The sequence below is a fragment of the Plectropomus leopardus genome, chromosome 20 (assembly GCF_026936395.1).
Source record: "Plectropomus leopardus strain MGB_pleo_1.0 chromosome 20, ASM2693639v1, whole genome shotgun sequence".
Classification (NCBI taxonomy): Eukaryota; Metazoa; Chordata; class Actinopteri; order Perciformes; family Serranidae; genus Plectropomus; species Plectropomus leopardus.
Genome location: NC_142195.1, coordinates 17,834,714 through 17,859,064, shown reverse-complemented (window position 1 = coordinate 17,859,064; position 24,351 = coordinate 17,834,714). Strand labels below are relative to the sequence as shown.

Here is a 24,351-nt window from a genome sequence, read left to right as displayed (position 1 = left end):
GCACGTAATAACAAATATTTTGCACATTTTAAGTTCCATGTTCCTTTGCTTTTTGTAGCCAGAGCATTGAAAACCGCCCCCCCAAGCAGAAAGTTGCTCAATCACCCCTGAGTAGAAAAGCAGAGTGGAAAAGCCACATCATCTTAGACAGCCTCAGTTCACAGCGGTGTCCGAAAGCCCTGAGTCAAAATTAGATGACTAAATGCGCGGAAACTGTCTACCCTATCAGTATCTACTATATACGTGAAGCGTAGGTGTTCCCACCACATACGCCTATGTGTAACATTTTTCGCAATGCTGGCAGGAAATACAGTGGTGGTTACGTAAGACGAGACATAAAGGTGAAAAGGAAGTGGTCTGAAAAAAAGATAAAAAGAGAGGTAAAGAGATTTTCATCCTCAGTTGAATTCAGGTTTGTAAAAGGTGAAACGAGTCTTTGTTTTTCGCCTCTCGTGATGCAGTCCTGTCTTTCCTATCTTATCTCTCCCTGCATCTGTCATTTCTGTTGCAGGAATTCCTGTCAGACAATGACAAGTCTAACCCATTACATGGGAGATAATAACTGCCTCATTATCGCTTGAGTGGAGCAGAGCAGCACACCCGCAGCAAACACAACAAAGGCAGCAAGTATGTGGACAAATAAAAGCTTCCTGATTTTTTTTTTTTTTTTTATGGTCATCATGTTTTTTAGCCCCTGGCTGGTCCAGTGGTTAAAACAGTCTGCTATTGCAGAAGCAGGCTGAGGCTTTCTAGCATTCACCATCTTCAAAAGTGTATGAAGGGAAATAAATCAAAGCCCTAGAAACTCCAGCAACACTTGTGGTATTTAGAACAACTTAATCTTAATTATGATCTGGACTGGTTATTACGAGCATGCGCCCCACCTGATCCTTTGTTTACACCTGCTGTCACAGAGGTGTCGTACAGAGAGCACAGATTTCATTGTAATACTGCAACTCCAATGAGTAGAAACACTTTTTTTTTCACTTAAAGTGGAACTGAAATTTTTGTTGTTCATTTCTAGTGCATTAGTTTTACTATAATGCTGTAATAAGCAGAATTATGACCGATTTTTATTTGTTGTGACTGGAAATATTGAAGTTGAGCTAGAACACTTCTTTGAAATGAAATTGTGATTATATTACTCATTTAAATTGTTCTGGACACGTATTACAATGCTACACTAAGTGGATTTGAGAACAACTTTCAAAATACATTTTAGTTTGTTTACTTAATTATTTTGTTGAAAAAACAAATGCTGCACTAAGTGGAATGATAATAGGAGACATGTTAAAATGTTTTGTTCGTTTACTATTTTGTAAAAAATTAAATTAAAAAACCCTTAAGAAACTGTTGAGATGCAGACATTTTTCGAGCTATTAAACTGATAAGCATATACACTGGACTGATTTTAATAACTTTAAAGTTTTTAAAGTTTGCATTGTGCAGCAAATATTGGATTGGGAATCAGCATCGGCAGATACTCAATATCAAATAACTCGGATCAGCAGCAGAAAACCTTGATTGGGACATTCCTATCAGCTATAGTGACATTTAAAGGAATTTTGTTGAGCAAACGCTTCATAATAATTGAAACTTGAAACAATTTTTGTCAAGGGCGTAGATTTCATTTTAACAGTGTGTATGGGGAACACATATGTAATGGGGAGGTTTGGGGTCCTCTGATAGAAATGTCTCTATGTGTCCCTCCTTCCCAAAATCTACACCCAAGCATTTTTAAATGTTAGTATATGTTAAAAGTCTCCCTTTTGTAAACAAATTAAATAAATAGGATAGTGTACATCGGATGAGACAGGGGGGGAAGGAAAGGAAATGTGCACGTACAGGTGAAATTCTTTGCGCAATTACATATTTTCCCTCCTAATCCACAAATACGCAAATATACATGGCATGATAAACATCAATTTCCATACCACAGTACACAAGTGTAACCATAACTGGATGGACAAATTTGTTTTTGCTCACAAATGTCTTGAAATTTGGTTTTAACAGCAATTGTGTTTTTCAGCCAGTGTCTATCAAAAGCACTCACTGTGGTATCTAAAACAGACAGATTTCTAGGTAAAAGCGCCACAGAAGAAATGTCAGCACTGATATTATTGGTGCTTCTATTTAAACGACGCGCTGCTGTTCTCAGTAAGGATGTGGCTGCACGCAAATGCAAACCTGTGCATGCAAACCCGCTGACATAGTAAACTGGCTCTTTTCTGATTTGTCAATTTCAATCACATGATTGGGTTAATAACAGACGCCACTGTTGGTACAACAATTAAGGTTAAGGGTAGTTTTAAAACTATAGTGTGTTTCATTCCAGCTAAACTCTGCTGACTCCGGCTTGATCTGATGTCTGCAGGCACTGTGAGTTGATTAATTGTGGCCCTCTCATTTCCTGAAGAGGTCTGGTAGCCAACGTAACGCTCTCAAATGAAGAAGCCGAAGGTCGGGCAGAGAATGAAAAAAGAAAGAAAGGAAGAGAGAGTGGTGAAGAGTGGTTTAAAGAAGCCACCACAGCAAAGCCCTGCCTGACCACTTACTCTTCAGACCTCCAATTGAGACAAGAACCACAATGGGGTAGATCAATAACATATTTCCTGGCTGTTACGTAATTTCAGTATGATGGTTACAACCGTACAACTGGGTGGTAATTTTCCCTTTCAGTCAGTGATAAATGCTGGTGATGTCAAATCCCCTCAAGGACCACAGAAGCTGCAAAACACATCCATTTGAAACCATAGGGAGCACTTGTTGGCTTTAAACTGCATTTTCTAAATTACTTCCTGGAAAGACTGAGTTCACATATCAAACAATGGTTAAAAAGATAACAGAAATTCAGTTTTTTCCCATCAAAACCTTGCATGACAGAACAGGACGGTGTAATTCCACTTTTGACCACTGTGTAAAATTGGCTTAAAAGCCTGGCGCTGCTCCTGGGGGCTTGGGCGGATTCTGTGAACAAGGACCTGCTCCCTATTTACATATAAACAATTCATTCAAGGTGACGAAAACATGACTGTTGTTATTTTCCAGTGAACATACACTAAAGAAAACAATCTTACTATATTATTTTTTCCATTTTTGCCAATATATTTTCCTACATCCTTCACACTGGGCCTTTACTTGCATACAAACATACGTAATACACACTTAATCTCCAGCCATATAAGGATACTAATCATTACGTATGAACCCTGTCATCATCTCAGTGGTCTTTATGTCCCCTGGCAATGTGTGTGTCTGTTTTTCCCCTTGACTTTTCATTACTTTCAATCCCCACTACAACACAGATGACTAATTTTGCTGCAAGGCAAAAGGAGGTGATTGAAAAACACTGTGGCCAGCAGCTGTGTGTGGGACACACTGAAGATATTAATCGTTAAAGATTAATCCCGGTGAAGGAAAAGGCTGCAGGCAGTGGCTCTCTGAATAATCATCACAGCAGCTCTACGTGGGTTTGGTGAATGACAAACGTGGCATTTAAACGTGGCAGCAAAACAATGATCAGGCTAAATTAGAACACTGAGAAGTGAAGATGATGTTTCTTCAGGGAAATGCTAAAATTAGAGCAGCAAGGACACCCGAATAGATCAGTGAAAAAGTGACTTTTCTGCTGCTAACTCGACACGCCCCAGCAAGCCTGAATTATACAACAAATTCATGTTAAGGTAATTAATTCTGTATCTTGGCCAGCAAACTAGACATCATTTATGCAATCGACCGGGTTTATGGAGATTTTGGATAACTTCCATCCCAAGTACCAAATGTTCTGTGAAAGCTGGGCATATTTACACATGATGATGTGTTGACGTTTGTTGAATCAACTACCTGATTACCATGCACTTCAGGCTGTTGTCACACTCCAGCAAAATCACCCTGAAACCTGACTCGCTGTTATACTGAATGTGCTTTTGGAGGTTCTGCAGATGCCTCCAGTATATTCAACAATCTTTAATAAAGTCCATCTTTAAAAGTGATCCCCAATAAAGTTCCTATGAAGCATTATGCATTGTCCTGTTTCTTCACATAGGAGCCAAAAAAGTTATTTTACCTTGCATTATTTCGACACAACATACGCAAGCACTAGCCTACATACTGACACATTGTCACACATTGTTAGCAGCAAGCTGCGTTCAAACATAACAGGTGCTGAAAACACATTACGCCAGAAAGATCCGACGACTGCCGATGAAACCAAACATATCATTCTTTTCTAAAACAAGAGATGCACTGGAAACAACAATGTATCAACAGCTTTGTCTGTTCTCTTGTTTAAAATAATTTTTTTCTGACACAGGAAAACTTCTCTACGTCACCAAAACCATCTTTTTCCCCACACTTGTTGGCACTTGAGAAAGGAAATTTGCAAAGGCCGAATTTTGATGAAAAAGTGGGAAACTGCCAGGCTTAGAAATTTACCCCACAAAGGAAAAACAACACTGCGTCACACTCCCTCTGTCCTCTTTTTTTGTCGTGTTCAAGCAAAATGAAGCCACACATCCTTTTGATATCATGCACATACTACAAGGATCACTGCAAAGATGGATTTATGTTTTGGTGGGAACAAATACATAAAAATCTATCATCATCATCAAGTTCACACAAGTCTGAGTGCAGGTCAAGGCTGTATATGTTCAGTATGAGTACAGTGTGTGTCGCTCTCTCAGTTAAAGGCTTAAGATTACATGTGAGAGTCCAGCTGTTGGTGCTCCCACAGGGTTTCTGTGTTAAAAGCTCAGAGGCAGATTATCTCCCCTGCACACATCAACAGTAACCATCAGTGCCCATTATATATACACACAAATACACACACACACACACACGAACAAACATAAAACTGCACTCAAATATGAATGTTCCCAATATTTAAAACAGTACTCGAGCCAGTTTCCAGATTAAACAGTTAGTCATGTAAGAAAATATTAACTAATTGATTCCCATTTCTATACAGTTTGTTTGGATACAGATTATATATATTGATTGTTCTTTTGTTGTTTTTTATTTGTTTTTTTTTAATTGTTTTACTTTGTAGTTTGCCTGTTGTTTCTTTTCTATGCACTTTTAATTGTTTGCTTATATTTTTTTTATAAGTTGTTTCCTGTAATCTGTAAAGCACTTTGCTTTGGGGTATAAAATGTGCTATGTAAATAAATTTGCGTTGCCTTGCCAAAATATAAATAGTTACAGTTTAAATATACACAAAAAGTTGCTTGCTTTTTCCCCTTTCCAAACACTGAGATGCAAACAATTTGGATTTTGGGGGCTGCTGCTCAGATAAAGTTAGCAGTATTGTTTTTAAAATTAAATTCAGTAACTTCACTGTGATAGCCATTATTTCTGAGCTATTTCACAAAGGTGAATCAACTAATAAAAGCAATACTAAATCAATTAATAAACAAAAAAATAAAACGGGTCTATATAACAATAAAAGTATATTCTTGAGGGTATTTCCACATGGATCTCCTATTAAATTGCTTTTTCACATTTGGGCTAGATTAGTGCAACATTAAGGCAATAAAAATTAGTGAGCATACAAGGAAATACATTAAGTAACAAGGAAGGGAATTTTGTTGTTTTTTTTTCACCATTGTTCTTTCATTTCTCTCTCACCCAGAGGTACAAATACTTGTCTAACCTGTCCAAAACATCCAAATAAACTCATGGGATATCCCAAACTAGCAAGCTACTTCACGAACAACAAAACCAACAGCGTAAACGACAATAAAAACTAAGTTAAAGCACACGTGTTTCATTAAAACACTGCAACTCTTCAGATTAAAAGCCTCTGAATTACTGTTTGTTAAAGATGCCTCGGTAACGGTTATTGACAAACAAAATGAACTTAATCCACAATTTGTGTCTAGTGCTGTCTCTGCGTTTGTTTGTGTTGTTGTGTGTTTACCTGGAAGGCTGGCACCGACGGGGACGACACAGAGAAGGACCGCGGCGACTAGGAGCAGCGAGGCCCGGCGCAAGCGTCCGTTCCCCGGGCTGGAGAGCAGCAGCATCCTTGGGGTCTTCTCGGGGACGGAGAACCGTAGACGAGGACGGGGTTTGTTGTCATTCCCCCATGACTTCTGTTTTGTGTTGATTTTGCTTTTTTTTTTTGATGGGAGAGAGCTTCGGCGGAGAGTACACACAGAGATAAGCCGAGCAGGTGGATCCGGGACGCGGTCTGTGACACACTGCGTACTGTAATCCGCGGCGGTGCTAAAGATAGCGGAGCTTCAGGCGGGGAAGGAGGGGGCGTGTGTGCTCGTGGATGCGTGCGCGTGTGTTAGACATGCTGCCTTCAGTGTCTCCTCGTGAAATCCCAAATCAACACACACACACATACAGGCTTGTTCTCGTTCATGCTTGTCACGTTGAAAATAGCAGAGTACACTGTAAAAGCTGACATGTTGATCTTACTTGAAATAATCTTGGAAACCTTGAAAAACTCAAGACAGTAATTATTACTATTAATTACTATTAATCTTATTCTATGTTTATTTTATATCTCACTGACACAAAGTGAATAAAAAGAGACTTATTGATGAAAAAGACATAAAGAGACCTCAAAGAGGCACAAAATGACTACAAAGAGACACATATTAACCAAAAAAATTAATAAAAAGACCTCAAAGAGACACAAAATGGCCTCATAAAGACACAAATTGGCTACAGTGAGACACAAAATGAAGTCAAAGAGAAAAATATTAACCAAAAAGCCATAAAAAGACCTCAAAGAAATACAAAATGACTTTAAAGAGACTTTTATTAACTAAAAAGACATTTAAAAAAAAAATCCCCTGAAAGAGACACATATTGACCAAAAAAGATGCAAAATGACCTTTGAAAGATGCAAAAGCACACAAAGATGCAAAACAACCACAAAGAGATGAAAAACCACCACATAGGCTATTTCTTGCTCCTATGTAGGAGTAGTAGTAGTAGTAGGCTGATACCTTATAATTGTCCATGTTTGTAACCTTCCTTCACTGACAGTGACACATGACTAAATGCTCTAGAAAAGATTTGTGAGTGGACCTAAAGAAACTTTTACCCATAGAAAGCAAATATTAGCCAATATGGGAAACGTATGGTAGGATGTTAGATGAATACAAACATGGCAGCTGACACTGAACAGAGTGAAAATGACTGCCAGCAAACATAGTTAGGCTAAGTACTGCATTGGGACGCACTTAAATATAATTAGGCTATAATTGTATATTGATTTATCGATATAAAGATAGCCTCCACTCACATCATAACAACTAAAACATCAATGGAAATTCATATTTCTAAATGTAATCCTTCATGCCTTTATTCTAAACTCCAGCACATGTTTCTGAGAAGTCTTACAATCCAGATGTCACTGCTTCCCACAGCACCTGAAGGCAGCAGCGTGATAAACAGAGCAGGGTTACGTGTGACGTGATGACGTAGTAAAAGCGGCGTTAAATGACATTCGTTGTTCGTTTGAGCTGATAAAAAAATGGATAATCTTATTTCAGTGCTTCAAATGAGTTTACGTTTCGTCAGTCAATCATTTATTTATTTATTATCAGTTAAATAATCATTAAATAACTCCGATTGGCTATTTATTGCCTAATGAAGATAGTGGTTGAGGGAGAAAGTTGATGGTGTATATTTGCCTAGGTAGCAGGTGCAGTAAAATGATGCCACATCACATATTATGAGATGTATGATTGCACATCAAATAAAAAAACATATAGCAAATAATCTCTTTCTATTGTTGTCCATTCTGCCTATTCATAACTATTATTCTTTTACAAACACAGGCCAAATGATGAATGGCAGCTGATGACAAGTTTGTTTGCATAAAGCTGAGAGACTAAACCAAACAACAGCCAACATTCAGTGACATGCGCAGAAACAAAAACCTTTATAGGTGGCCACCATCCATGACTGTAGCTGTTTCTGTCAGTTATCAAAATGGAATATAACTTGTGTAACTTGTGTAGCAGTATGTTAGTGAAAATAACATTAATCAAATAACAATAACGAATATGAAAGTACTTCCAGTGAATAATACATGATTGCGAGGAACTTCATACAGTCTGAACAGTATGAATGCACTTCCACTGTACTATCAAAAAATTTAAACGACACGTTTGCTCTTGTCTGCATCACTTCTGTCATTAATAACAATGTCACCTTGCACCTCATCATTTTTTCCAGTACAGTCTGGTACAAAAGGTTTCAGAGTCTCCCTCATCTTCTCCTGGGGACAAAAGAACAAAAGAGAGAGAGGAAGAGAGAGACCTCATTTAGTGTATTATCATAATTATTAAGAATAATTTTGCAAAATTATTGTTAACACTTTCCAAGTGATTTCCTTGTTTTTGGTTTTATTTGTCTTCCTTTTTTTCATTGCCGCTAATTCTCTTGTACTTTTTTTATCATTAATTTGTTGGAAATTTTTGAGTCATTACTTCTCAGGTTGCTTATTGCCTTTTTTCCATGATTTTAAATTAAATTAAAGTTTCAAAGGGCAATGTAATGTGTAGAAAAGAAATCTATATCTGGTAGTATTAAAGTAAATATTAGCATTCAAATGCATATATTTATTATTAAATAATATTACATTGTTGGTGCTCTATACTTTATATAAAAAGCTCAAAATATAAAGATGATTGTTCTTACTGAGCTGATATGCTCCATAGCTGCTGAAACTGCAGAGTAATGTTAATCTATAGTGAAGTTAAAAAAAAGAAAAAAGTTTGATAATTGTGATTTCAAATTTATTGATGAGACTGCCTCAGCTCACAGTCAGAAACTAAACAGACAAGATGGGAAACAGAAACAGGAGCCATGTCATGCATTCTTTTGGCACTTTTTGACTTTTAGCGACAGATGAACTGAAACCTTCATAAACAGCAGAATTAAATAGCATGACAAATTATTGAAAAAAGAAAAGAAAGAATCTCCTACTTCTTGTCCACGTCCCTCTTCTCTGTGTGAACAGTCACATAAACAGTCCTGAGGTATACGGGTTGGCAAAGCCTCATACAGGCTTTAAAAAAAAAAAAAAAAGGTTGGATTAAGACTTAAAATGAACTCAGCAGCATCAGGAGCGGGTCCTCTGTACAAACATAAAATAAACAAACTGACATGAAAAGTGTTTTTCTCACACAAACATTAGCCCACATTAATGTACCACAAAAAGACAAAAATCATGCAATTAAATTATTAGTGAGAATGAAGTCAATATAAACAAACTGATTAAAGAGTAATGCTTCTTTCTGATTGGTGCATAAAGTGATTACATATAAGAATGCCCAGAATATGATTTAGTTAATAAAGTGTGAGAGACTAACAGACAATGTACAGAATTCAGTTGGCCTTTCCAGTTTACAAATTACCATTTTAGATGATGCAAAAATGTTGCTGTACTCAAGCAATTTCAATGAATGTAAAGAAATATTAAATTTCATTTCTTTTTAAAGGTCCAGCGTGTAGGATTTAGGGGCATCTATTTGCAGAAATCGGATCAAGTATTCATGATTATGTTTTCTTTAGTGTATAATCACTGAATATAAGAATTTTTGTGTTTTTGTTAGATTAGATTGAGCCATTTACTGTATATCTACCCACGAAACAGGTCTTCTTTCACAAAGTCTGCCATGTTGTTCTACAGTAGCTCAGAACAGACAAGACAAACCCTGGCTCTAGATTCGGCCTTTTGCATTTTTGCATTGGCCAACGTAGTTCTCCTACACATGTGGCACACGGGAGACGTTTCAGTTCAGCAACCTCACCACTAGATGCCACTAAATCCTACACACCAGACCTTTACACTACCCCTCCACACACCTTTTCCACCAAATTAGGTCTGGTTCATGTACCGGTTCCATTCAGGACGCTTTCACACGAACCTGCCTGAGCTTCCTCCAGGTTTTCGCAGAACTGTTGTAATCAAGGATGCATCAATAGCAGAAGGCATTGCAAAATGCACAAAGGACGCAAACAATAGTGGCAAAATTGCAAATCATATTGATAACCTTTAAACTTTTGTTTTGTTGTTACAGAATGATCAATCAAATATTAATGAGATAAATGCATGTTCTTCTTCTTCATTGTTCCTTCGTCCATCTTCACTTTCTAACCTGTTAACTACGACCCGCCCACTGATGTCATTGTGGTTCACACTTCAGGTCAAGAAAAAACCTGGGTTCCGGTTTCGGTTTCAGCGGTGGTCGGTTCTCAACTAATTTACTTTTGGTCGAAATATTCTGAATGGTTCAAAATTAGGAGCAAAACTGGGACAGGACCAGCTCTGTGTTGGTGGAAAAGGGGGAGTAGCATTACTCCTCACTTTAAATGGTGGCTATAAACACTGCATCATTACACAATGTAAAACGGGATGATAAATGACTGCAACTGCTTATTGCAACAGACACAAAGAAATGATTCTGTCATAGACGATCATACTCGTGTTTCAAAGTGCATATCAGTCTGAGACTGCAGAACAACCTGTGACGCTGAATCTGGAACTCAACAAGAGTTACATGTAGACTTTCGTTGCAACAAAACCAGCTTTGGTAATTTTTGCAATGAAAAGATGAATTAGGATTTAACAATAACTGCCCAGTTATTTGTGGGCTGGAAAAAAGTAACTTAATTTCTTTCTTCCTTCTAAGAGTCATGGTATTATTGATACTACAGAGTTTTATTCTTAATTCCTTGCATGGTGACTTAGTAAAAACAGGGGGGTCCATCTGATAGCAACGGTGATTTAGCTGAGATGCTTTCTTGGGTATCATCACACACACTCACATATATACACACTCTATAGCAAAAAGGAAATGCACAACACACACACACACACACACACACACACACACACACACACACACACACACACACACACACACATTTCATCAAATGGGTCAACCTAGCTAACTGCAATCGTTTTTGAAATTCCCTGAAGTTGCTTACTATTACAAAATAAAATAAACGTTCTAAATTGGCCCCAGCTCATCTCCCTCATCTGCTGATATTATTTTACTGAGAGGTTAAGGTAGCTAACTCCACCTACTGGTCATCACTGGATACTCAACAGTAGCTATTGAAGTGAAAAGGTGCACTCTACAATAAAACAAACTGCACTTCATGAAAACCTAGCTGAGTACATTTTCACCTTATCTATGTTTTCCTCTAAGGTGAGGTAATTTTAAATACTACGTCATTATCATCACAAACACCTTGAATGTGCCTACAATAGCAACACTACAGGCTAGGTGTGGGCAGCAACAGCCATCCTCACCCACAGTTTTTGCCCTTCAGCTACCAGTTGAAGTAAAAAGCCAGGATGAGACACTGCTTTACTCCTTTCCTCCATCGGTTGTAAACATGCAGGCTGGGTCATTTAGGGCTCCACGTAGGGCAGTGAGGGGCTCTGAGGCACGCACCATTCAGAAACTGATGAAAGATCAGTGCTAGGAACTTTAGCTGCTTGAAGATCAGCGGTGGTCAGGGGTCTGCGTCTGGTGCACTGTCAGAGTTTGTGGTTTGAGAGGAATCTGCTGAACACGGTTCAGTTCTGTCATTCTCTGCTGCCTTTGTGCAGAAATGCTGTTCCTGTGGTAGCTGTCTGAGGTCTTCTTCCTCCTTAAGAAGCGCCTCCTGTTTCTCCAAGACAAACTTCAAGGTGGGCCCTCTGGTTACACTATCCTCCAGCTCCCCCTCCTCTGCCAGGCGGAGTTTGATGTTCATGCCGACAGGTTTTTCTGTCTTATCTGGACAATGAGGACAGCCAATGATATACAAAATTAGAAGAACAGAAATTAATTAAGATTTGACATTTGATGTAATATTGTAACCTGTAGTTGCAGTTCTCTCAATGAATAATCCATACAAGTTTTATGCAAAAGGGGCAAAGCTACATTAGGCAGTGCAGGAAACGGAATGTGAAAAACAACCAATTTTTATAAAACTTATTTGTTTATGTTTCATTAAGGCTTAAAGTTACACATATTAAAGGATGAGATTGTTTGAGTGACAGGCTGTCTGCGAGGTGTCGCTACAGTCTATAAATCAGCTCCAACCACTCGTCCAAACACGGCCCCTTTTGGCTCCAAATAGCCAAGAAGGCAACGGCCAAAATGCTGAACTTGAGGCTCCAAAACAGGAAAGTTCAAACCAGTAGGTGAAGCCAGGCGTAAAAAATTATAACTTACAAAAGCAGTACATGGACCAGATGACCACATAAAGAAATACATCATGTCTGTAACACTACAGGTCCCTTTTAAAGTTATTAAGTATTGAAAAACAGCCCAACACATTGTTGGTTTTGGTCTTTGGTTTGTGCTTTCAATAACAAAAATACAGAATATGACCATCTTTAGCCTTTAATCTCCCTCCTCCTGCTCCTCACCATGTCCCAGCTGCCTCTCTTTAGGCAGCAGCAGCACATCCACATTGTGATGTTCCTCGAGAGCAGCCGTGAGCACGGCACCCTCACGGTTGAACACGAAGACCAAAGGGAGGGTGATGTCGTCAGTGGAGTCGCCATCTCCAACCATCTGGAAGAGGGGAGTTTCCTCGCTATTGCTTCCCTCTCGGTGGTCTAAAAAAAGAGAATAAGGGAGAAATTTTTTCATTTCTCTAAGATTCAGTCATCAGCATTTGGCGATTCTAAACTTTGCGTATTGGGCTTTGAGATGGATGCAAGGAAAAAAGTGGTTTCAGCTCTTCTGGTGATTGTTCTCACCTATAAAGATGACTCCTATGGCTCCTGCCTCCTGCAGATGACGAGCCTTCACAGCGAACATGCAGTCACCTCGCAGTGATAGAGCGATATGTCCTTTGAGCTCCATTGCGTTATCTATTGGCCCACACGCAGTGTAGGGGGAGGCTTTCACTATGCTGCCCTTCACCTGCAGCACAAGAGTTTGAGTGTGTTATTGTGCAGAGATAAAGAGAAGTGCAGGTAAAACAAAACAGGTAACATTTTGCATTTAAGATTTTTGATCAAGTTTATATCATTAAACAACTGTTAAAGCTACACAACTTGTTTAGAGCTGTGGTGTCTATATCATATTAATGTCACATAGGAAGCTTACCCCGTGCTCCTGCTTGGTGAGGTCCATCCCAAACTTGGCAGGTCCCGCTGTGAGGACTGTCCTACCCAGAAACGGTGGGGATATGAGCTGAACTACATGAGGCACCACCTCCTCCTCCTCTGACATGTGGCTCACCTCTGCCACAAGTTTTACCCGGTACACTCCTTTATGCTCCTAAAGGGATTAATGTTTAGAAGAGTAAGATATGCATGTCATTTGAATTAATTGTTTTCCCTTAATGAAAAGTGTGGTGTTTTAGTTAAGAACAGGAAGTTGTATGAAAATATTATGCTATTATTAGTTCAATTTTCTCATGGTTTATCAGGAAATTTGTGGACATTGTTATATTGTTTATTATAGTAACCTACATTCAAGGTTTTTAATTATTTTTTTTTTTACCTTGACCCAGTTTTCACTCAGTTAACATTGCTCTTAACTCAATAATTATAGACTATTTAAAAATGCAAAATGAAATTGGTAATCCATTCACTGGCACTGAATTATTTCCTTTTCCCCTCTCTGTTGGTGATGATACCAGAGGGGGCATATTTACTGCTTAAGTAAATACAAAAATGAGTGTAGCATGGCTGATAAGACGATGAAGAAATTTGTTTAAAAAAGCACTGTCATTTGATTAACGCAGCTTATAATTTTCTAATCCATGTTGCTCAACACCCTGTTAGTTTCACAGTTTGAAAGATATAATTGGTTCAACAGCAGGTTATATAACCTGCTTTGACAGCTCCATTGAAGCATGTTCACAGCATAAAAGTTTATGGTTTAGTAGCTTGTTTGAGTGCATCACTGGAGCCAAATGGACAATGAAAGGTCTTAAATCAGAAACTCAAAACATGGTTTGCATGCTTGCAATTAAAGAAAGTTAAATGTTTGTTTTTATACCGTTGTTTATCTGCTACGATTCCAGATATCTTGCAGCCACTACTGCTAGAGGAAATCACAAAAATATCTAAATAATGTTGGTGATATTTCTGAGCCATTTTACCCTTACCTATAGTGAGTTTAACTTACAAGAACAGGGTTTTCAACAAGTACATATAGCACATTTATGTATATGCATGTATAGATGCACAATGATGTCTCTAAATAATTACCAATCTGCCTGCAACCGCACAATGTAAAAGATCTTTTCATTAATATATCTACTCTTAAATATCTACACCTACAACTGCTCATTTAAAAGCTAATTTATGATTTTTAAGAGAAACATCTTGCATTGTATAATGCCACAACAACATGCTAATGTTGGGGCGTAGTTACAAACCGATTACTCGCCTAGATTTTGGAGGTCTAGAATGGCAGAACTGTATGTTATGAGATGATTGCAAAGTGATTCAAATACCTTACGACTTCCCATGTCTCCTGCCATGACCTCATTCAGTGGAGTGAGAGAAATGCCCATGCTTTTTAAGAACTCTACTGGCTCCATCCCATTATCATGGAGTGGTAGTTCAATTTCCCTGTAAAGTACAAACAAGTTAAAACACAAGATAATCACAGGTTTCACTGCCGATTTCACTCTAAATTCCAACACTGGACACACCTGACAGGTAAGGGGTGGAAGGCTCGTCCCACCCCGGTGAGGTACTTGTAGCTGTCCCGGATGGTTTTGGCAAATGAGGGGTTGTTGGGGAACAACGTCTCTATGCTGGGGCAGGAGTGTGTGAACAGATCTTCTTCTTGAGAAACAGAAACAGTCTCCTGAAACACAGGACCAACAGTTAAACACACAACATTTTTAGTTCCAACACTCATATGTCAATTCACCTATTACAGGGGACCTATTATGCTTTTCCTCATCTTCTGTCATATGTTAGTGTCAGATGTTTATAATAATGTGGCCAAATGTTCAAATAATGAGGTAAACCTATGTGAAAGTAAGCAATACCCTCAGGCTTCAGACTGTTCTGAATACTGTTTCCACCTTTTTTCCTACTTTTAAGACAGACTGACATCAGCTTGTGACGTATTTCTTTATATGGTCATTTGCCCCATGCACGCTACTGCATGTTTACATTGCATACACTGCTACCTGTAGCAGGTTTAGGTGATTTTATTGTTAGGGGTTTTTCATGGTAGAAAGTGCCGCTAGTTATTTCCTGGCTGATATGATGTGCAGAGACAGCCAGATGTGAATGACTCGGAAACCCAAACCAGTCAGAGCAGACTGGGCTTTTTCAGGAGGGACACTTTGAAGAGACAGGCGCTAAAATGAAGCTTTTCAGACAGAGAGTGAGCACTGGTGTTTAAACGCAGACCGCATGAAGAAAATAAAGTGCTTCATGAATATTAAAGCATGTAAACATGTCCTAGTAGAAACCAAAAATAAAAGCCTGAACCTGACAATGAGCATAAGAGGTCCCCTCTAAAGAGTCAGTCAAGGCTTCATAATGTAATAACACACAGAATGTCGATATGTCCCTTTCTTACGCAAAAATATACTTTATTACACCATTTGTGATGAAATATGAACTCTCACCGTATTGTTGCCTTGACAGGGCGGCTGGGTGGTGGAGAGAGATACGGGGAGAAGGTGAGCCTCTGTGGTGAATATGTAGTCGTCAACATCGATGGGCAGCTGGCTCTTCTCCGAAAACATCAGGTACAGGTATTTAAACATCTCAGCCAGAAAGAACGAGTCCATCCTACACACACATAAAGAGAAATAACAGAAACAAAACATTCACCAGAAATATTTTGAGGTTCAATTACAATTATTTCATCAACTAAAGGGCTTCACCAGAGCACACCTAATGTTGCTCTTTCATACGAAACACATCAGTGTACACATGTGTAATGGCATTTGTATACCGGTCTTCATGTGTCCCAGTGCGAACATCTTGCACAGCCGCAAACCCGCAAGGCACCCTGGCGTAGGCATTGAGCTTTTCCACGATGGACTGTCCCACTCTGAGGTAGTAGGGGTCGCCAGTGGCCTGGAATGATAAAAATCTAAATCAACCACAGGTCTAACATTTAACATTCAGTGTACCAAAAATGCTTTATGGGTTTTTTTTGAGTTATTTTAGTTTGTCTTTGACACTATCCAGGTTTTTCACCTTATAGAGGTAGTAGGTGCTTTCTGCAAACTCTGGTCTCAGTAGGTGTTGGCCCCAGTGAACTCTAAACTCTGTAGTGAAAGCCTGCAGGGAGATATAAGAAATAAAGAAAACAAAAGATGTTAAGTGCACTGGCTCCTTTGGGAAATATGGTATTTATAAAAAAGAACAGATTTAATTAAGAATAGGCAAAGTATGATTAGCCACAAACAAAATCCATTCACTATTTCTTGACTTGGTCAATGTCATGATTTTTTCATGCCATTATCTATAACATAATATTGCATAACATATCTCAAATTAAGATTATTTGCTACAGTTGTCACGAACCTATTTTTTGATATAAGATTTTATCCATATTACCCACCCCTATTTAGTGTTATCTTGTTTATATATGCTTATTATATGTCAATAAATACAGAGAAAGAACAGATTTATTTTTTTTTTTTTACCTCCGGGAGGAACTTGTGCTGTTTGGTTACTTGGTAAAGCATTTCATGAGTCTCAATAGCTGGTTTTAAATCTCCTCTCAGGACCTGTGTGAAAAAAAATGTCACTCCATAGAAATGTGTGCAACATTTTCTATGCCTTCTATTGTGTCTTAATGGCAGTAAATGTGATACTAAACTAAGGATCTCTGACCTGTAAGCCAGGGAAGAATGCCAGGAGAGAATCCATCCAGCTGCGCACGCTCACAGTGGGGTTGTGCATGTGCACATTGAGCAGCAGGGGAGGCTGACTGATGTACTTCATAATGGCACTGTAGTGCTGTTACAAACACACATCATGACACATAAATTACCAAACACTGAGAAATGGCTTCAACACACAATGACATTATGAACTAAATGGTCAGTAGTGAGCCAATTATGTGGCAACAGGTAGCTCAATGCAGCAGGCGACAAACGCTTGGATATAGATTTCTACGTGGGCGTGCAGTGATGGACGACTTACAATGTTGAACCTCTCCAGGAACACATTGTCTCCTAGAAGAATGTAGGCCTTCATCAAATATTCATAGTATGAGTCGATACCAGCACCAACTCCACTGTCTGCAAACACATAAATGAGAAGATAACTTCAAAATGGTTAAAATATAGAGCGGAGATAGGTGTGATTAATCAACTAGTTGATTTAACATTGCTACCCTGACAAGTCAGAACCAGAAATACTCATCAATTAAGCTTTCCTTTTTTTTCTCTTGTTTTATGTACCGAGTTGTTGTTATGTTTGGTAGTAAAATGTACAATGTTCATGATGCACGGTGCAATATGACATACATTTCAGTATTTAACACACAATTTGTTTAATGAAAAATGTAAATTAAGGATTTTAAATGGCTCTTACGACACACTCAATATTTTTCTGGACAGTAATTAACCTTATAGATTAAAATGTGCTCAATTTGGATTATTTTCTGAGTATTTTCTTACCTTTAGACTCTTCAAGTGGTCTAAGTTTGAATGTTCGTTTAAACTTGGAAAAACTGGGAAAATTAATCCTTAGTTACAACCCCTTGGATGGAGCTATGGAATATTTCTATGTTTTATGTGTATTTCTTAATTATCAGTGTTTGTGGTTCTCATTTTCAAAATTTTGACTGACCCCTCCTGACCCATTCTTCATTATGGATATTGATGACTGTCCCCACCAAGTCACTTCCCCTCTGTCTCCTCTGCCAGAGGACATCCAGAGCCTTCCTTGCATGTTCCTGTAAAACAATAATAAATATAACATATTTTTTAAAAATTCTGGTAAAACACAGTAACCTATTCATATATGATGTTATCTTTCAACTACTGGTATCAGTTATAGCTATAGCTAGCTATAATTTCCAAGAAAACAACTGAACTCTACTCTTATATCACTCATTTTCAATTAAGGGTGTATTTAAAAAACTACAAATATTTACAAAAGGTTGATCTCTAGTGAGGCAGAGGGAAGTAATACCTCAAACACAGACTCTCCTGACAGTCTGCTGAGGGCAGCAAACTCCAGGATCATTGTTCCAGCACACGCTGTGCAAGTATCTGATTCAGTGCCTGTACGTGAAAGTGGGTTGAGGACTCCATACCGCAGATTCACCTGGAAAACCAAAAAATAAAACATTAATCTTGTCTCTTATTGTGGTACATTTTGTCTACTTTAGGCTCTTGAAATAAACTCAGCTCAAATTATTTCTGGTTACTTTTAAAATGGTGGTACAGGTAAATGAAGGGGTACTTTGGAGTATTGCAGAGGGTACTAGAAGATTTTATCAAATGTAAACTTAAAACATATTATTTCATGCATAATTCCTGAAACATTTATAGTAAAATAAGAAAAATAAAAAAATTAAATTAAATTCCATAAGCAGTCATTAACTGCTATAAACAGTCAACTGCTGCAACAAATGTTCACTGTGTGTTTCCACTAAAACTACTTGGCTGAAAGAATATTTTATAAAGGCTTTATTGCTGGAAATAAGTTTAAGAACCACTGACTAACTTCACTGTCAATGCAGTGAGTCAAATTTCAAGGCCATCCGTGGTAAGATCTGACAATAGTATGTCTGCTCCATCTGCATGTTATACATCTAAAATAAGAACTGTGATATTTAACAATAAAATAAGAAATACCTTAGGATAGGGAAGGCCACTTGTGGTGTTGAAGGCAGGCAGTAATCGATGGCCCAGCTCTTTGGCCATGTGTAGGAGCTCATCACGATACCACTGCATCCTCTCTCCACGCTGCCTAAGCAGATCGGCCATCACATGGGCTCCCAAAAGCCCTCTGGGAAAAATTAAATGGAGGAAGAAAAGGAAGACAAATTAAACAGAAAGGTTGAAGTGGATAGGTTGAGATCCTTTATACAGCACGAAATTTCTGCGTAATAATAGTAATCAAATAATAATTCTACATCCAGAAGAGCATAACAGTATAAATGTAGCATGCAAAAGTAAATAAATCATGACATACCCTAAAACTCTAATGTTGGTCTCAAACACAGACACCACCACATCATTGTCCAGGCGCACGTCTGTCACAGCCTTCCTCACTGCGTCCTCAAACTCATCAAGCTTGTTTAACACCTGCTCACACACAGACAGGAACAAATAAATCCACTGCCAACAAGAGGGAAAAAGCCTGAAAACAAAAGCATGGTGAGAACTCAAAACAAAAGCTGACTTTTATGCTTCTAAACAGAAGATGTACTCACCACCAGGGTATCAAGGGTGTCAATCAGTGTGAGAGAAAACCTGCAGGAGAGGTAGAAGATATGTTATGATGAGATGCACAGCACAGTGGAGCTGGTGTCCCACTTTTACACTGATCCAGTTTCATTTTAATGAGCCACAGACTGTTAAATGGGAAATCTGTTAAATTTGCAGTGAAATTACATTATGCAACATAATAATAATAGTAATCGATGTATTGTACTGCAAGTCCATGATTTATTGCCTTCTTGTGCATTTAATTGACTTAAATAGCACCTAATTCATGTATTCCTGTGAAAGTAGGGCATCTACTCCGTGTCAAATTTAATCTGTTTGAAAGAGAATAATGTTATATAAAGAAATTACCCCTTGTCTTCTCAGAAGATTAAAAAAATGGAAATCCAAAGTAGTTTTTCAGGTCAAGTTGAAAGCATTTTATTGCTCAACTTGCTGCTTTATTTAACAGTATCACGTTTCATTGACTGTGACAAAAAAAACACAAAGATGCTACACATTACTCTTAATGAGAAATTTAGATTAGGATGTCTTACGTTACCTAAGTGTTAATTAAAATATTTTTCATTCATTCAATTTCATTATAATTAAAGTTGGAAGAAATTTTAGACATTATACAGGTGTTTTTTTTCTTCTTTTACTCCCTATTTCTGCCTTTAACATTCTCAGTGAAGAGTGAATCTTGATAACTGGCAAAGGATAGTATGGAGGCAGACTTAATAAACTGCAGCACATAGCACTCCAAGCCATTTACCGTACATAATACACATTTTACAGTGTGCATATAGCATATAACTAATGGATTAAAAATACCTGTCTTGTTTGTTTAAGGTAATTTAACTAAACTTACTTTCCCAAGGAGTCATCTATGTCCCCTCTATTGGGCTCCTGACCACGGACTCTCCCCTTGCAGCTCAGAGGCATCAGCTCATCTGCTGGATAGGCATATTTCTGCAACACAAACAATAGTAACAGTTTTCAGGCTTAATTTAACAGACTACAGAAAAATGTGTCATTAACGAAAGATGGCTGGAGGGTTGAAAATTCTCTAGGAGGGAAAATAAACTAGCAGCCTAAAACTAAATACTTGTAGAGATGCTGCCTATTACATTAAAAACTCTTAACCACTTGATGAGTCTAGACCTGATCATCTTGGCTGACTCCTAGATGACATCTCTGTCATTACTGACAAAAGTTGAATCAACACTATTAAGAACACCATGAATCAAATAACAGCAGAAGCTGGCATCTGTTTTACTAGACTGACACTGCAGCTGCAAAAAAATACTGTCTACCTTCTGCACAACCCCACTAAATGAAACGTTTCCGTAAGGAGGAGTGTGCAAGACCAAAGGGGATTTAATGGCATCTAATAGTGAAGACTGCAGATTGCAACTAGCTGAAACTTCTAGTGTAGAATTACTCCAGTGTTCATTGTTCAGGAGGTTTTTAATGGTAACCGAATCAAATGTTCTCTCCAAATCAAACAGACCATGTGATTTAAAACAGTAAAAACACTGAATAAGGGGGAACCTCTAGCTCAACAGATAGAGTGTGTGTGCCACATATAGGTTTAATCCACTTTTATATATAGATATAAAGGGCTGACTCTAAGGTTATGAAAACACAACAATTCATATTTTTAGGTGATCTGAAATGAATAAAAACAGCTATAAATATATTATATATTTTCTGCAAACAAATGCTGTTTAAATCCTACACACTGGATTTTTAACTGAATTACCCTGATGAAGGCCAAATGCTGAAACACATTAGTCTAACAATGAAGTTATTCTTTATGCTACAAGCTGGAGTTTTAACCTCTAAAACAGGGATACTCAACTTGCTTTGCTTGGGGGGCACTTTTGCAAAATGACAGGAGGCCAGGGGCCAGATGCAGCCGCCCTATACATGTTTCTAGAATTTTAGGAGGTTTCTAGGATTTTAGAACATTTATAGGATTTACCAATTTTCTAGGATTTAGGACATGATCTCTCATATTGTAAAACATTTTGAGGGTTTTAAGAAAACAAAAACAATTCCCAGTTTGTTTTTTTTAATTATTGTGACTTAGAACATGGTTGGGGAGCCACCCGGCACCCTATCGGGGGCCAGATTTGACCCGCAGGCCTTAAGTTGAATATGATTGCTCTAAATCATTATCCACATACCATTATACACTTACAGTGATTAAAATGATTGCTTAAAAGTGAACACCTTACCATGTAACTGCCATAAGCGTGATCAAACATTTCAAGAATCTGGTCCCTGCAAAAAAAAAAGTGAAAATATAACATATTTAACATCAAATGAGAAAATGAACACTGTAATACTGCAGAGACTTCCACACTGCTACTCATTCATACACACATTTAAACACTGTTATATATGTCTGTATCGTCATCCCTCACCTGATAACAGTCTTCTCCTCTGCTGTCATGCTCTGGCTCTCTTGACATTTCACCCAGCCAAGCAAACTGGTGATCAGCAGCGCCTTCAGCAACATCCCAGCGCCCGATGTGTGGACCAGCTCCCAGCATAGTTTATTTCCTGTTTTCCCCATCTCGTCTGGCTTCAGGTTTAATATGAGCAAACAAACTCCTGTTCTTTGTCCAACGCCCGCACAAAGTCAAACAGTCCAGCAGGCACAGCTGTCCTCCTTCAAAGCCCCGGTAGTCATCCTCATTTCGGCAGCTGTGGACAAACGTTAGCTACCTCCCAGCTCCATTTCCATATATCCACTGTTCTGTAGCTGATCCAGTATTGTGACCACCACCACATGCCCTCAGTGCACTTCAGCTGACCGTATCCATGTAAACAATAGAGGCAGCTAGCTACAGCTGAGCCTCGATAAACAATGACTGTTGACCTTTTCCTGGAAAGAAAAAAACAGACTGACCACGGAACACTGAATATTTAGAGAGAGCCCGACAAGGACTTACAACACACTTCTTGTTAAATTAAGAAATGTAAAAATAAAAATATTAAGAAAATATTTACCAAATTGATTGCTAACGCTTGCTAGCCGCCACAGTGCTGGGAGGATCCCTGTTACTAGCCAGCTAACATGTTGCTAGTTAGCCGTCAGCAATGCTAGTTAGCTAACTAGCTTAACAGCTAAATTAAAAAGGAAGCTAGGTCGACACATCATCTTAATCTCAAGATAAGTGGATTACTTGAATTGTAAACGGACTGTCATATAGTTAAATGTTAAAAAGAGGATGACACGTCGCCAAGTATCACTACGGTCATACAGTAGCCTGACGTCGAGTACCGAGCTACCGAGCTGTCAAAGAGCGGCTGTTAAACCACCGGCTGCTGGGGCCACAGGGGGATGTTTGCCCTGAGTTTAATATTTCAGGCATGATTTACTCCCACGTAGACTAACGTGAAGTCTCTCCTTCTGCAAGTCCCACTCTTCAAGTGGTTATATATGGCTGTAGCAAGTCTAAAGTGGATTTATACTCAGAGGTGCCGTCTGACAATATAATGGACGTAGGATAATTGTCCAGGCACAGGGAAAGGTTCCCTGGCACGTTTTACGCAGGGCATATTTTCCAAATATTACCGTACGACATACGTCACAAGGTAGGCGGAGTCAAGAAGGACGTATTCGCGTAAATCATAATGTTATTTCCCCACTGTCTTTAAAGTTTACAAATTACTTTATAGACATGTAAACATAAATATATACAAAATTAATAAATAGCGCGCACACACACACACACACACACACACACACACACACACACCTATATTTAATAAAATTAAAAGTCTTAGAATATGTAATCATATCTTATTATATCTTATTTATCTTATTCTCCCATGTACATATCCACACTATATTTGACTAAATGGTTACATTTATTGAATATTAATTTGTGTTTTCAACAAGAAAACACTGAACCAGAAAACATGTTGATACCAATGAGAAGTATCTAGGCAGCATCACAATCCACAAATCTTCATTTAACATTTTGAAGGTTTTCTGGTCCCCACATCTGTAGTTACTACAATTTGCCACAAGATGTCGCAACTGTCCCTCTGCCTCTTTGGTGTGATTTTAGGCTTAGCCTGTATATAATAAAAATAAGACTAAGAAATAAAAGTAAAAAGTATAAGTAAAAATTGAGGTTTGTTAGCCTACACTTAGAGTAGGCTTAAGTTTTTACAACAGTGGAGCTCAAATAGGCCTATAAAAGATGTAAAATAACAATCAAAAGAATCACAATAATTCTAGTTTTGCCACAGGATGTTAAATAGAGCTATCTATTAAATTTGCTTACAGGCTACTAGCCTTTAATTAATTGCATACTTTGAAAATAGTCACTAATTTGATGTTGTTTATTGATTAAGGGGCCAGCTTAGTTCAACTAAATGACCTAGACTGACTGAGGCAGGCCTGCATGTAGATCAAAAACTCCCCCAAATTAAGTTACTTCCCTGATGAAATAGAGATGAGGCAGATTAAAAACAAATATTTGTTTTCCTGTGTCTCAACTTCCTTCCTCGTTCTCTCTGACTCATGTCCTCAGCCCCTGCCCTGAGCGCAAACATGACTTTGGACTCACTGTAAGTGATTAAAGAGCTTGCTGGGTTATTAGTGAAATCTAATGGCTTCTAAGGTTTGAGAAATACCTTCTGTAACAGTGACACAGAAAACTCTACTCCACTTATTATCTGAATGCTGCCTTCATGTTCAATTCATCTGGATTGATTTTGATCATGTTTTCGATATGTTATGAGGCTATAAGATTAATTTACACAGAAGAAATTATATTTTTTATTATGTAAGAAAATGATCTGGACATAAGTTATGTCCTTATCTTAATTTTCTGGTTATATGGTACGTTTTCAAACATGACATGAAACTGTAAATTGAAACAAAAAGGACTGATAAATCAGGGAATTAGGATCTAGTTTATTATTCAAATATATCCTATAACTTACACACATACATATCCATTCTCTTCTTGT

The 24,351-nt window shown here is 38.1% G+C and overlaps 2 protein-coding genes across 2 annotated transcripts in view; both read right to left on the bottom strand.

Moving 5' to 3' along the window:
• The window catches only part of LOC121959849 (neural proliferation differentiation and control protein 1), a 28,256-nt gene extending 22,023 nt beyond the window's left edge, over nucleotides 1-6,233 (bottom strand). The window contains exon 1 of the mRNA XM_042509366.2: nucleotides 5,918-6,233. Coding sequence (XP_042365300.2) covers nucleotides 5,918-6,023 — 106 coding nt within the window. The 5' untranslated portion in view covers nucleotides 6,024-6,233. The remainder of the gene's footprint in view (nucleotides 1-5,917) is intronic.
• A 2,507-nt stretch (nucleotides 6,234-8,740) lies between these two features.
• LOC121959786 (ER degradation-enhancing alpha-mannosidase-like protein 3) lies at nucleotides 8,741-24,310 on the bottom strand. Its single transcript, XM_042509274.2, has 21 exons — nucleotides 22,375-24,310; nucleotides 21,786-22,249; nucleotides 21,597-21,642; nucleotides 20,225-20,325; nucleotides 19,362-19,401; nucleotides 19,121-19,233; nucleotides 18,781-18,934; nucleotides 18,113-18,247; nucleotides 17,768-17,873; nucleotides 17,117-17,214; nucleotides 16,805-16,930; nucleotides 16,615-16,698; nucleotides 16,163-16,246; nucleotides 15,915-16,039; nucleotides 15,583-15,748; nucleotides 14,647-14,804; nucleotides 14,446-14,563; nucleotides 13,086-13,259; nucleotides 12,734-12,899; nucleotides 12,398-12,589; nucleotides 8,741-11,759 (listed from the first exon to the last, which is right to left on the bottom strand). Exons 2-21 carry the CDS (start codon nucleotides 21,935-21,937, stop codon nucleotides 11,494-11,496), a joined length of 2,604 nt encoding a protein of 867 aa, XP_042365208.1. The 5' UTR covers nucleotides 21,938-22,249; nucleotides 22,375-24,310; the 3' UTR covers nucleotides 8,741-11,493.
• Between the last annotated feature and the right edge of the window lie 41 nt (nucleotides 24,311-24,351).